The sequence below is a fragment of the Leptopilina heterotoma genome, unplaced genomic scaffold, assembly GCF_015476425.1.
Source record: "Leptopilina heterotoma isolate Lh14 unplaced genomic scaffold, ASM1547642v1 Lhet_286, whole genome shotgun sequence".
NCBI classification, from domain to species: Eukaryota; Metazoa; Arthropoda; class Insecta; order Hymenoptera; family Figitidae; genus Leptopilina; species Leptopilina heterotoma.
In genome coordinates, this window is record NW_025110993.1 from 547,084 (window position 1) to 562,505 (window position 15,422).

At 28.7% G+C, this 15,422-nt stretch overlaps 2 protein-coding genes across 2 annotated transcripts; both read left to right on the plus strand.

The window, feature by feature from the left end:
• The first annotated feature begins 404 nt into the window (after nt 1–404).
• On the plus strand, nt 405–9,737 carry LOC122504214 (glycogen phosphorylase). The gene is made up of 10 exons (XM_043615166.1): nt 405–839; nt 4,922–5,023; nt 5,110–5,424; nt 5,518–5,629; nt 5,852–6,171; nt 6,250–6,560; nt 6,637–6,751; nt 6,814–6,996; nt 7,635–8,312; nt 8,403–9,737. The coding sequence occupies exons 1-10, from the start codon at nt 597–599 to the stop codon at nt 8,556–8,558; spliced, it is 2,535 nt and encodes an 844-aa protein (XP_043471101.1). The 5' UTR covers nt 405–596; the 3' UTR covers nt 8,559–9,737.
• Nucleotides 9,738–10,337: 600 nt separating this feature from the next.
• Nucleotides 10,338–15,412, plus strand: LOC122504221 (galectin-9-like). The gene is made up of 7 exons (XM_043615185.1): nt 10,338–10,625; nt 12,535–12,620; nt 12,745–12,955; nt 13,236–13,433; nt 13,519–13,607; nt 14,405–14,599; nt 14,738–15,412. Exons 1-7 carry the CDS (start codon nt 10,530–10,532, stop codon nt 14,886–14,888), a joined length of 1,026 nt encoding a protein of 341 aa, XP_043471120.1. The 5' UTR covers nt 10,338–10,529; the 3' UTR covers nt 14,889–15,412.
• Nucleotides 15,413–15,422: the final 10 nt, after the last annotated feature.

Below are 15,422 nucleotides of genomic sequence, written 5' to 3' on the forward strand. Positions count from 1 at the left end.
CCTACAATTTACGATTTTCGTCTTTTTTCCATCAAATTACGAATTTTCGACTATCAATTTTTAAAAATAAAATTTTTTATTTTCCGTTTTTTCATTAATGAACGTAAAACACAAAGCCTTTAAAATTTTTAAGTAGTGTAAGTGATAATTCTTACCTAGAATAAATGTTTTACGATCAAAATATTAAAAAAATTCTTTTTCCCAAAAAACTTAACCTTTTTTTTCTCAACTTTCAGAAAGGAATTTTTTTTTGAAACTATGCCAGAATTTTGTCTCGTGGTTCAAATCCATTTATTTTGGCGCCATTTAAATTCTCAGCACTAAAGTGAAAAATCAAAGAGGAGGCATTTGGAAATAATAGTGCGCAGCCGTAATGGTTGTAACCTTGAGACAAGGTGACATTTCATCTCACTTGTGTATCATTCGTGGACGGACTACAGTGTCGTTCGATCCTCGACGTTATTTTTCGTGAAAATAGATATATTGTATTGACTTTCTTCAAAAATTTGAGAGAAATAGAAAGTAGATTTGTATTTTTTTCCATTTTAATAAATTGTAAACTCGGATTGTTTGTTTTTTTTTTAAATTAAAAAAAAATGTCTGCGAATGATGTTGATCATGAGAAGAGGAAGCAAATCTCAGTGCGGGGAATTGTAGATGTTGAGAATGTTGGAAATTTTAAGAAGACATTTAATAGGCATCTGCATTATACTCTTGTCAAGGATCGTAATGTCGCAACATCTCGAGATTATTATTTCGCCCTAGCAAACAGTGTTAAGGACAATCTTGTCTCGAGATGGATTCGTACACAGCAATATTATTACGAAAAAGATCCAAAGGTAATTAATTAATCATTATTATTGTATTTTATAATATTAATTGTTGTGTTAATTGTTACAAGTTCATAATCAAAGTGCCGGTTGTATTACACAAAGTGATTTAGTTAATTTCTTTACTCGAAACGTTAAATAATTTAGTCCGACCGGCTTAAAAATTTATCAAGTTTTTCTCATTTCGAATAAATTGTCTTTTCTTGTTTTCAAAAATAACCCTTTTTAACTTACCTTTTATTAGAAGGAAATGCTTTCTAATTAATTTGACTGGAAGTCATTTTTTATGTCGAACATATCGAAGAAAAAATTGAAAACAGAACATGTATTAACATAAAATTTGGATCAGGTTGACGCGCATCATGATGTAAAATTACATTGTCAAAAAAAGAAGTTCTGCGCAGCCACGCAGAACTTCTTTTTTTGACAATGTAATTTTACACCTGGCAGGAATTTAATTTAATTCTATTTTCTTTTTTTCTACGCAAAAAGTAGTGAATGTTTACAAGTTTCATGAACATGTTTCATTCAGGAATGTTCCGAACATGTTACTGAAGAATATTTGCAATTTATAAAATTTTACGATATACAAAATCAACAAATGTTCAGAAACTTATTTTACATTATAGAACAAAGAAAGTCTCGAACATGTTCATGAATCAAAAATTGTTGAATGTTCCATAATTTTTGGTACAAGAGCAACAATAGATTCTTCACTTTTTTAAAATACTTAAAAAACTTTCTTTGTTTCTAAAACGAAAGCTAAACGAATCCTAAACATTTTTATCTTAACAAATGTTCTAAAATATTTTGTTTCTTATCTTATAGATCAATCAGCTATTCCTAAACTATTTCTTCGAAAGTAAAAGTCACGAACATGTTTATGAACTATATTCTCAAATGTTTCAAATTTTTATCAGTTTCATGGTCAAGAAATGCTTTTTTACAATTGTTCGAAGGCCCTAAACATGTTAATAAATTTTATTCCCAAATGTTGTAAAATTTCTCATGTTTTAAAAAAATGACTTATATAAGATAATAAAAAAAGTTTTCTTTTTTTTCTAGAACATTAAATGTTCACAAAATGTTGAAAACTTTGGTTCAAGTTATTTGTAAAATACTTTTATAAAAATTTAATATATGTTTTCTCTTCCTGTAAAATTTTACTTCCAAGGTTTCTTTTTCGAAGAATTTAATTTTACCATTTCTCAAAAATATTTATTTTTAGCAACATCAAAATTAAGTTCTTACAAGGTGGAAACTTTTATTTTTGTACTATGTAAAAAAAGTACGTTTTCTTTTTCAAAAAGTTTTTTCACGGGACAAAAAAAATTCTCGACACGCTTCAAAAGGTTAAATTTAGAAATAGAAAAAAAAACATTTCAAGAAATTTATTTATTTATTCATCTCGTTTTCTTGAAGGTAACTGATACTAAAGTAGATCAAATTAATGCCAAAAATTTGGATCAAGTTTTGATTTGATCCACATTTTTGGTGTAAATTCGTTGCAATTTGATACTTTTCAGTTTGGAGTGTCCAAAAAATAATGAGTTCTTCTTATTTAATTTTTTTAAACAAAAAACTACTAAAATTTGCTGATTCAAATTAGTAAACATTTTTACAAATTCAAGTTTAGAGTAGAGAAAAAATCGAGAATAATATAAATTGAACTATGTATTTGCAATAGTTTGTTATTTCAGCTTTGTGTTTTATCAGAAAAGATTTTTTCTTGAAAACATATTTTTATCTATGAGTTTCGACCGAGGTTTTGACAAGTGTCATAATTATATTTCAAGAATTGTTTATAAAAGAAAATTTTTCTTGAATGGCATTCTGACCTTGTATTGTTCAATAATTTCGTAAGTTATATTGTAAAATCAAGTATCGAACTTGGATAAAATGAAATTTTAAATCGTAGGTCGAAAAAAAATTTTGTTTTGCACTTGGATCGTCACCTCTTTTAATTCACATATCAAGGGTACACAACCTTGCCCTGGATGTTGTCTAAGTCTAAAACGATAATGCTTCTTGCTATTTAGCACGTGATTCTTTTAGGTGAAGATTGCCAATCGAGTTTTTTTTCTTTTCTTTTAGTGTCAACGAACTTTTTCTTCAATTTCTTGAAAACGAAAAATAGAAAAAATTATTGCCCAAAAAAGTTGTTTTATCAAAAGAATACTAATTCTAGAAAAAAAATGTTATACATTTTATACTAATAAATGTAGAACACTTTTTTGTTCAACATAAAAAAATAAAATAAAATAAAATAAAATAAAATGACATTTAAATTATGTAATTTGATATGACAAGTTACCAAATTTTTCTAGAGATAAAAAAACTTTCTCTAATTTAAATTTTACTTCTTTTTTGACTTTCTGTTCATTTATTTTAAAATATTTTAATTTTTATCGAGATTTTTATAAATATAGACAGACAGAGAAAAATATTTATGTTTTTAATCTTTCCTTTCAACAAATTCAATGAAATGATTTGTAAATATCGTTAGACTGTAAAAACAAGAGATAACATGTTTAATAAATGTCAGTTTGAAAATATAAACAATAAGTTTTGTCAATATCATTTCTGGATTAATCTGCAAAAATCGAGAGTAATATAAAATTGACTGTTTGTTGTCTATTTGCCTCATATGTTATAATTGTAAAAAGGTTAAATGCAAAGTTCACATTTGAAGGCGTTAGATAATTTCTCTCTCTTCTCTTTTATGTTCAGAATAAAATATTGCAATTTTTTTTCGTCTACAATAAACAATTAGTTTTATTTTTAAATTTTAATTTTTGTCTTAAGTTATTAATTTACCAAAAAATGATTTTTAACAATAAAGTGCTTTTGTCTGTATTAAGTGTATTTCGAATCGAAATAAAACGAAAGTTATATTATTATTTACATAATTGTTAAAGTTTAATTTTAATTATATTGACTGTTACACAATTCGAACGTGTGTCGAAAATTATTACGCAATTGTCGAGAGATGAAGATTATTTTTGAACTTCATTTCTTGACTCTTCTATTAACTTCCGGTTTAATGTTTCTTCTTTAAATAATAATTCGTATTAAAAGTTTCAAAAAAAGTAATTTTCGTCTTTCCTTACTTTCTGCTTTTACTGCAAAAGAGAAAGAGAGAAAAGAAATAATTTATAATATTACACTATCATTTTTGTAACTAAATTTTGTTTTGTTGACAATTATAAATGAGGTTCATTTTGGCAAATTTTCAACAATTGATTAATTAACACTTGGTGATAATAATTACTAAAATGATTAGAATTCTTGTTATTGAATTCATCTTTAATCATTAAGATTGTATAGTGTTCGGTATAATTAAAATCGTCCGCTTTTGTTATTAATAACCGTTATCGTTTGAAATATCTTATCATTATATGTTTCTATTATTAATTTTCATTTTTCCCCGATTGATTTTTAATCCTTGATATGAATGAACTCGTTTCCACTGTTATGAAACAATTTTCCTTTCTAATAAAAAATACATTTTTTCAATATTTTTCGGTCTTTGTTAATGACAGGAAATAATAGGAACAATAATTGAAAATATTTTTTTGTTATAAAGCCAAGAAGAAAAGTTTTGGAAACTTTCCTAAAAGCATTAGAATTTTTGGCAAATGTTTAATTTTGATGGGTATCTTTCTATTTGCTTATGAACATTTTGAATGTATTCAAATTTTTGATACTACACTCACATTTTACTAATCCAAAAAGGTTTCTACTTCTGTTTTTTTTTAATGTTTAAAAATAAAAATAGATAATAATTCTTATCTGATTCTTCACTGATTTCTAAATTTAATTAATTAGTGTTAGTTTTTTATTAATTGAAAGTTTCTTTTTACTTATTACAAATTAAAACTAGTGTTTATTAAATACTGTACTTGTAATGAAGACTTAAATATCCATGATTGTTATTGACAGTTGATTCTTTTTTTGTATTTTCATTTAAAAAATTACAAACATAACCTATAATTTTTTGCTTCTTAAGTCCCTTTCTTCAAATGCTTCAGATCGCGTCACATTTATGGAAAATTGAAAGTTTTTATTCATAAAATTGTTTCTTTTTGCAGAGAGTGTACTATCTTTCTTTGGAATACTACATGGGAAGATCTCTTCAAAATACAATGATCAATTTAGGAATTCAGGGAGCCTGCGATGAAGCTATGTACCAGGTGCGTAATCTGCAATACCATTTTAAAATAAAAAATAAAAGAGACTTTTGTATTTAATTTTGACCTGATTTTGATTTCCACTGAAGATGGGTCTCGACATCGAAGAGTTGGAGGAGCTCGAAGAGGACGCTGGTCTTGGAAACGGAGGTTTGGGTCGTTTAGCTGCCTGCTTTTTGGACAGTATGGCGACTCTGGGTCTGGCAGCTTACGGATATGGTATTCGCTATGAGTACGGAATTTTCGCGCAGAAAATAAAGAATGGAGAACAGGTGGAGGAGCCCGATGATTGGCTCCGATATGGAAACCCTTGGGAGAAAGCTCGTCCCGAATTCATGCTTCCGGTTAATTTCTACGGTCATGTCATTGATACTCCCGATGGCAAGAAATGGGTAAACACGCAGGTTCGTTTCCAAAGATTCCATTTCAAATTCCATGAGAAATTATAAATAATTTTTCGTTAAACTTGATACTTGATAAGTATTTTTGTATTATAGGTCGTGTTCGCCATGCCTTATGATAATCCAATTCCTGGATACAAAAATAATGTGGTCAACACTCTAAGACTGTGGTCCGCCAAATCGCCGATTGAATTTAATTTGAAATTCTGTAGGTTGGAATAATTAGTTCTTAATTTTAAGGCCAAGTGCAGGCTTCACATTCATCTACTAAAACCTAGTATTTACTCATTTTTTACTTTTTGCTACTATTTGGGTACTTTAATTGTCGAGTGCGAAGTCTGCAAGTGTTTTTAAGCTTAGATTAGAAATTAACTCATTAGCCCTAGGAACTTTAATCAAATAAATAAATAAATTTTTGGGATTATTGCAGTTAATGATGGAGACTACATTCAGGCCGTGATTGATCGTAATCTCGCCGAGAATATCTCGAGAGTACTATATCCAAACGATAACTTCTTCGAGGGCAAGGAATTGCGTCTGAAGCAGGAATACTTCATGTGCGCCGCAACACTTCAGGACATCATTCGTCGTTACAAGTCGAGCAAATTCGGATCCAGGGAACATCATCGTACGGATTTCAATGCCTTCCCGGACAAAGTTGCCATCCAGTTGAATGACACTCATCCTTCGTTGGCAATTCCTGAACTCATGAGGATTCTCATCGATATCGAGGGTCTCAGTTGGGACGAGGTTTGTGCTGAATTAATTTAGGATTTTCATCTCACGAAGGAAGAAGTGGAATAAAACTAACAATAAGTGTCTTTTCAGGCCTGGAAAATAACAAAGAGAACCTGTGCCTACACGAATCACACCGTTCTTCCGGAGGCTCTGGAGCGATGGCCCACGTCAATGCTCGAGTGCATCTTGCCCAGACACTTGCAGATTATTTACCACATCAACTTCCTGCATCTGCAAGAAGTCGCAGCCAAATGGCCCGGAGACTTGGACAGAATGCGTCGAATGTCCCTGGTTGAGGAGGAGGGCGAGAAGAGAGTCAACATGGCCCATTTGTCCATCGTCGGAAGTCACGCCATCAACGGTGTCGCTAGAATTCACTCCGAGATCCTGAAAGACACTGTGTAAGTTTTCTTCAGTTCTACTTGAGAATGTATTTTTCATTTTAACAAGCGAATACTCATGATTTGATTCTTCCAGCTTCCGCGACTTCTACGAGATGAATCCAGAGAAATTCCAGAATAAGACGAACGGCATTACACCCCGAAGATGGCTTTTGCTTTGCAATCCGAATTTGTCCGATATCATCGAGGAGGTACTTTATTATTTTTGTAAAAAGATATTCTTACAATCGACATTCTTATTTATTTTTTGTAGAAAATTGGCAGCGAATGGGCGGTTCACTTGGATCAATTGCAGCAATTAAAACAATGGGCGAAGGATCCGGCTTTCCAAAGAAGTGTCGTTAAAGTTAAACAGGAAAACAAACTCCGTTTGGCCGAACTTCTGGAAAAGGAATACGGTGTCAAAATCAATCCGGCTTCCATTTACGATATCCAGGTAAAATACAAATGCTTGCTCAATTCAGAGCTCGAACTAGGTCCGTAAATTTGTTTCAAGTCCGTAAGAGTCAGTTTTTTTAAAAAAAAAAAGGTCCGCAAAGTCCGTAGTTTGATAGAAAAAGGATGAAAAGTTCGTAAATTGTACAATATAATTTGGAAAATTTTTAGAGAAATTGCAGAAATTCAATTATTTTCAAAAGTTATCAAATTCTTCGCAAACATTCAATTATGTTCAAAAATTTTTAAAAATTCTCGTCGAGATTTCAATTATCTTTAAAAATAATTAAATTCTTATCTGAAATTCAATTATTTTCAAAAATTTTAATACAATTCTTGACAAAATTTCAATTTTCAAAAATTTTCCGGAATTCAATGATTTTTAATATTTATTATTTTAATAAAGTTTTCCAAAAAAATTCAATTATTTAAAAAAAATTGATAAAATTCTACGCAAAGAATTATAATATAAATTCAATTATTTTTAACAATTTTGATTACATTCTTTTAAAAAAATCATTATTTTCAAAATTTTTAATAAAATTCCTTCAAAAAATTCAATTATTTTCATGAATATTATTTTAATTATTAATTTTATTTTTATATTTATATAAATATATAAAAAACTTGATTTTCTAGGTGAAACGTATTCACGAATACAAACGACAACTTCTCAACTGCTTGCACGTGATAACTCTCTACAATCGAATTAAAAGAAATCCATCGGCACCATTTGTTCCCAGAACAGTGATGATCGGAGGCAAAGCCGCTCCAGGTTATCATTTAGCCAAGAAGATCATCAAACTCATTTGCAGCGTTGCGAATGTTGTCAATAACGATCCAATTGTTGGCGATAAATTGAAATTCATCTTCTTGGAGAATTATCGAGTGACACTCGCTGAGAAAATTATCCCAGCTGCCGATTTAAGTGAACAAATTTCCACTGCCGGAACTGAGGCCTCGGGCACTGGTAACATGAAATTCATGTTGAACGGCGCACTCACAGTTGGCACTCTCGATGGCGCCAATGTCGAAATGGCCGAAGAAATGGGCAACGACAATATCTTCATCTTCGGCATGACTGTCGATGAAGTCGAGGACTTGAAGAGGAGAGGCTACAATGCCTACGATTACTACAATAAACTACCGGAAGCGAAGCAGTGCATCGATCAAATCCAAGGTGGATTCTTCAGTCCCAATAATCCCGATGAATTCAAAGACATCGGCGATGTTCTCATGAAGTGGGATCGCTTCTTCCTTCTTGCTGATTACGAGAGTTACATCAAAGTACAAGATCGTGTCAGTCAAGTCTATCAGGTAAGAAAAAAAGGCTACTCCTTTTAAATGTCAAGTAAATTATTAAATTCATTATTAAATTCATTATTAAATTCAACATTCAATTTACAGGACGAGACAAAATGGGTAGAAATGGCAATTCACAATATCGCATCTTCAGGAAAGTTTTCATCAGATCGAACAATTGCGGAATACGCTCGAGAAATCTGGGGCGTCGAACCAAACTGGCAGAAACTTCCCGACCCACATGAACCCCGTGATATGTAAATATTTCTCATCAAGAAAAAAAAAAGAAAAGAAAATGAACGTCCACCAGCGTCTACCTCGCAACAATATAAAAATATTTTTGTGCGGAGTGCTCGAAGCTCTCTTTATAGAATAGTACAAAACAGCTTGAAATCTCATAATATATTTTATTCACTATTTTATTCACTTGGCTGGTTTCAAAGATTGATTAAATTTAAGAGAATTGAAGAAAAATATTATATATATATATTGAAGACGTTGTTGAGATATCGTTCTCCTAACAAATATTGCGATTCAGTGGAATCATTATACTAATCAAATTTTATTTTTCTCGAGAGGCTTAATTTTTACTTCTAATGTACATATACTTTTTTTTTGTAAAAGAAAAATAATCTCCACTGCCGTTTTTACTATTCGTTTGACGAGTTTTTCTTATTTTTCTTTTTTTAAAAAGAAAACTCAATTATCTGTTAAAACGAATACTGCTTTAAATCGGTCTAGTCGCCTTAAATCAATAATAGAAAATACAGCGTTAAATTTATAGGACTAAATGGAGTACATCGAACAAGTTCACTATTTTTTTTTCTATTCTTCATTTTTTTGAATTTAGCTTCAATGCTGAGTGTCGAAAAAAGTAATCGAAACGATTCCTTTTTGAGACAATTTTTTTAAATTAAAAAGTTTCTTTTTTTAAACTGCTTTTTAACTTACTTTAACTTCCGAAGTAAAAATAGTGCCATTTTTATCTCTAAAAAAAACCCCATAGTTTTTTCGATGCTAAGGGATATTTCTTTATTAATATACATTTTTTTATATTAATAAGGAGAAAATGATTTTTTTCCTTTGCCTAAAAAGAGCGATATATATATTTGGAAATATTTTCCAAATTCAAAAATAAAAATACATTCTCTATATTATACTCCGATTAATTATAGACATTTAGTAGCATATTTTTGAACGTTTACATATATGAGAATTAAATGCTCAAACGTTTTTCTATTTGTATCGATATCAGAATTGACTTTACGCAGATAAATGGATAATTTTAATAGAAAATGTATAATGATTTTTTTTAATTGTTACAGGGAATAAAAAATATTTAGTGTTTAATAATTATCTTTATGGGTTTTACGAAATTATCATCTGACTGTTAGTGTATCGCACATGTCGAATTAGTGAAATAAAAAACGTTGTTATTAATCGTTTTGTCATTTTTTGGCCTTCCTCTGGAAATAATATTTATTTCTAAAAATTACAAAAGTAATTCTTTCAAAATTCAATCATTTTTTTCTTCAACATTTATAAATAAAATTATTCAAAACTTTAATCATTTTATTTTATTCAATTCTAAATCAATTCTTATTAGAAAGTTCTACGAGAATTCAATTATTCAAATACAAAATAAATAATTTATCTGAATAATTGAATATTTCTTAAATTTCAATTTTTACAAACAACTTTATCAACAAATTTGAAAATAATTGAATTGTTTTTTTAGAATTTCATGGAAATTTATGAAAATAATTAAATTGTTGTGAAGAATATTTTTTAAAAATAATATTCAAAAGAATTTTGTAAATCTGAAGAATTTTGTTTTAAATAATTGAATTCCTGTGAAAATTTTTGTATTTATGATAATAAGAGGAGGGACGAAGAGCCTTATTTCTGATAAAAAAATTGTTTTTTTTAAATATAAAAAACTATAACTATAAAAAACTAACTGAATTAGTTGTTTCGGTTATTTATAGAAAACATTAAACTCTTATCTTACATTACATTTGTATCGTTATCAGTGAAAAAGTTTTATTTGTGTGTTGTAAATTTATGTTAAACTTCGAATATAAAAGTGAGTCATTTTTATATTTACTTTTATATTATGTTCTGCCGGCTTAATATTTATTGGAGAGAAAAATACGATCACCGGGTATATAGAATGGTTTGAAGTTTCAGGGGTAATGTTAGGCAACAGTGTGGGCAGAGTAGACATAGAAAATGTCTCGGGTGTGTTTGTCGTCACAAAATATGTACACTGATCGACAGAAGGCTTTCGATGATTTTCGATTATCTGACAATAAAACAGTGGCCTTGGTATGTAAACTTTTTCGACTTTTTCAAATAGTAACTTTATTCGTAAATCACTTGTATACGAGTTTTCTTTTCGAATGATTTTTCACAGTCAATAATAGAGTGAAAAATGATGCATTTCTAATCCCAATGTATTATATTTCATTCTTTAAACATAATCTACAAAGAGACTGAGAATTCGGGTAATTTCGGATTATTTCGGACTGTTTCGTAATATGTTTCATTCAAGTTGTCACAGTATTTAAAATAATAAAATAAATTTTAATGTTATTAATATAAAATCAATTTATAATATTAATATAATATTATTCTATATTTTAAATAAATTTATATTACTGTTTCAATTTAAATTTATTTAGAAAATAAAATAAATCATAATGTTATAAATAAAAACAATTAAATTTAAATAAAGTTAATTATTTTATAAGAATTATATAATATATTTTTAAAAAATTACATTTATTATTTATAAAACCAATAATAATAATAATAATAATAATAATAATAATAATAATAATTATTATTATTATTATGATAAAATAATAAAATTATTGAAATGTTGTTTAAATAAATGTAAAATTCTCTAAGGGGAATTTAACCTACAGTTGTTCTTGTTATTAACAATTGTTCAAGATTATATCATTATGAGTAATGAGACATTTCAATGTTGATGGGAGAATTATTTATAATTCAGGTCATTTAAAAATTGTTGTTAAGAAATAGTTATTTTTATACATTCAATTTACAATATTAATTTACAATTATTAGTATTAAGGTCCTTTAAATAAATTAAAATTAATTATTATTGTTAAATATTAAATTATAAATACTAATTTAGTATTGATAATTGTTATAGGAAACAAAACTTGTTTGCTAGAAAAAAACTAATTGTTGTTGACAATATTAAATATCTAAACAATGAATTATTTGTAAATAATTTAAAAATAGTTGAAAATTATTGTAATTAAGAATTTAGAATTATTTATTCATAATTGTAATTGTTTCTACTTGTTTACTACATTTTCAAACAATAAACCTAACCTCAAAAAGAGGAGATTAAAGAAAAGTCACAAGAATAATTGACGGAATTGATCTAAATCATCTAAATTTACTCAATTTGATTGATTCGAAAGTAATCCAAGGATTAAAATTAATTCCACGTTATGTTATAATTCAAAGATTTGAACCATTTGAACAAAGGAATAAAAAAACTTAAAATCTGGTTAACTAATTACAAGAGAGACTCACCTTATAGTTAGTAGAATTTTTCGTCAGCCTCGCTACAAGAATGGCTTCATTATTTTTACTATTCACTTGTATTTACTATAATTTAACTTGAATTTTATACAAACAAAAAAAACTCCACAAGAATCAATGAGCAATCAATAGGTTATTGTGTGAGAAATGGTGAGAAAATTAAATGGCCGATTTGCTCGAGTTTTGGCGTCGCTTTGCTTGCAGCGACCCCAGCGGCCTCTCTCCTCAGTGAGCAAATCATGAACTAAATTATAAAGGTGATTCCATAATGTCAATTTTCTAAACGTTTTATGGCCGCAGAACAATGCCGCCACTTTGATAAATAGAAAACAAAAAAATAAATTGTAAACAGTAAATTTCTTTGTTAAAAAGTTAACCAATAAAAAATTATTGTCAAACAACATGAGAGTCAAAAGTAAAATTAGATTAATGCATTTTTTAATTTTAACGTTTTTAATACATGATGAAACCTGGCATTGTCATTAACACCTTGACAGTTTTATACGTAAAAGAGCAATTATTTTTTCAATAATAAATAGAATTTGTCTTAGGAAAAAATTTTAAAGAAAAATTTGAAAGAAAAATTGCCAAAATTGTAAACAAAATGGAATTTCGCAAATAATTGTTTCAGTTAAGTGTATATTTTTGGTTACAGAGTGTTTCGGTGCCGTTAAAATTAAATGAACTTAAACCTTTAAATGCAATTATTGTAACTGGTTATGTTCCTCATAAAGCTTCGAGGTGTGTTCAATTTTTCTAAAATAGATAACACTTATTTTTTAATTTTTTAATTAATCCTTGTATAGTAAACCGTATAATTAAGAGACGATAGTTGATCTTTAAAATAATTTATATTATTTTGCAGATTTGCAATTAATTTAACATGCAGAAATCATGGAAACATAGCGCTTCATTTTAATCCACGGCTGGATCGTGGTTATGTCGTAAGAAACACGAGAGTAAAGGGTCATTGGCAGAAGGAAGAAACATGCTCGCCACGCTTGTCGAATGGTTATATTTTTCAAAGAAATGAGTACTTTCATCTTATGATTTTTTGTGCTCCTTATGACTTCCAGGTTTGTTAAATTAGAACTCAACTCCTTTTGTTTATAAGCGCCTGTATGGAATGTAACCTCTAAATTTTATATATCTTCATTTTTGCATAAGAGAAAGAAGGATAGATGTAGCGTTTGTCTTTTTCCAGAAAAGGACCGAAGATATTTTTATCCTTTTCTCTCTCATGTAAAAATTAAGTTATTCACAGTGCTGTTGATATTGTCGATAAACTATCGACTGTCAAAAAATTTACCAGGAAAGTTTTTGACTTTAAAGAGGATAAAAAATGAATTTTTTCAGATAGCAATTAATGGAGAACATTTTTGTTCGTTTCACTACAGAATGCCATTGTCAGAAGTAGTCTGTCTGGAAGTTGATGGAGACATTGAAGACATAAAGGCGAGGCAAATTCTTCTTGACATCTATCCTGATCCGAAAATATGCAAACCTACAAGATCACTAGAATTAACGGATGAAGAATTACTCTGTAACAACCTCGTAAGTAATAATCGCGTTAAGTAATAATTTCGAGGTTAGTTATAATTTTGATTAATTTCTATGTTATTTTTCCCTTTTCAATTAGGAAGTACCAGTGAATATTAATGTGAAGAAAGGCCTAAAATTTGGTGCCCGATTGTTCATCCAGGGAAGATTGAAATTACTCCCTTATTCGTGAGTATTTAGAAATAATTTTCCTCTATTTCTATAATTTGATTTTTATGCTTTCGGTTCGCTTTTTTATTCTTAACATACGTTTTAGTATAAGTATTTTCCTCATACAGCACCGAAAATTTCCTTAAAGTTGAAGTTAATTTGACTGCAACTTTCGGAATCTTTAGTTGCGAAGCTCATGAAACTTGAAGTTGTTTTTTAAATGCCCAATGTTATTTAATGTTTGACGTAAAAGTTGACTCAGCATTGAAGAAAGAGAAAGAAAGAGTTGAAGAAATATAATGAAAAACAGTCGAAATTTAAAGAACTTGAACTTTAATGAGCTTCGGAACTAAAGATTCCTAAGATTATGCGTCAAGTTAATTTCAACTTTTAGAAAACTTTTGCTGACGTGCGGGTAAAAATATGTGACGCGCTCCGAAGAAAGAAGAAGCAAAAAATTTAAGGTTATGTTTTTAATTTTTAGGATTTTTAGAATGAAAACTCAAACACAAACTCAAAATATAAAACCATTGATGTTAAGTCTTGATTACATCCTAAAGTTTCATTATTGTCACATGTATTATGTCAATATACAAAAAAATTTGTTATGAAATTGTCATGTTTATACACAAGAGAAAAATAATTGAAAATAATATAAACATAACCTTAAAATTTTGTTTCTCAGGAACCTTCCTGCTGAGCCAGAGTGAATGCCCCAATCAGTACATAATTCTTAAAATCGACATAGTGAAAATTGCTAATTAACACTAAATTTCAAGGGGACGCGCGGTATATTTCAACTGAAATAATTGTAGGTTCTACGTGAATTTGCAGAGAGGGAACTTGATCTATCCGCATCCGGAAATTGCATTGCATATTAATCCGAGATTTCATTATGGCAATGCTCCAGCATGTGTCGTTATAAATTGCTGGACAGAAGGAAAATGGTCCAATGAAGAAAGACACGAAGGTTTCCTTTCCTGGGGTCCTGGACGCGACTTCTTACTCACGTAATTGTTACACTTATTTAGTGGTTCTACAGCACGCAATGATAGTTAATTGAATTTAAATTATAATGATAATTAATGACAATTAATGATAATTAATTTGCCGGAAAATGTAAAATCTTTGTATTTTTTCTATTTAAGGATACGAGTTGAATTTGAATCCTATACAATCTGGTTGGGAAGTAAAATGATTGGCGAATTTAAGCATCGAATGAAGCCAACGATAGTCGACACTTTACGAATAAGTGGAGATTTGGCTTTAAATCAATTAGCCATTAAGTACAATGACTAGAGGTTTGTTTTTCAACAACAACAAGAAAAAAATGATAGAAATTATCTTCATCATAATGAAGAGAAAGAAACTATTGATGATTGCCTTACAACTTTTCAATAAAATAACGCTTACGTCCAAAAAGTTTATATTAAAGGTAACATTCTTCTATATGTAAAAATTGTTATATGTAGAAATAATCTTATTTTATGAAAGCTTTGTAATACTGACGCTCTTCCACAAGTACTTTATAGTTAAGTTTAACAAAAGAAAAAGTTAAGCCACCCTCAGGATAAGGATATCCTGAAGATATATTTTGCTATAGAAATACAACATAGTTTTGTATTCATTTCTGTTGGGTTTGTTTTTAAGACTGAAGTTCTAATATTTTTCCTTAACAAACAAAGTGATTCCGAACCAGTTTTTGTAATTTCCTTCTGGATTTTTTTTTATGAAACGTTTTTTATTAACGTATGTTATATTTATTGAATCACAATAAAACAATAAAATAGAGTACATAAATAAATGTGTTTTATACAAAGAAATGATATTTTC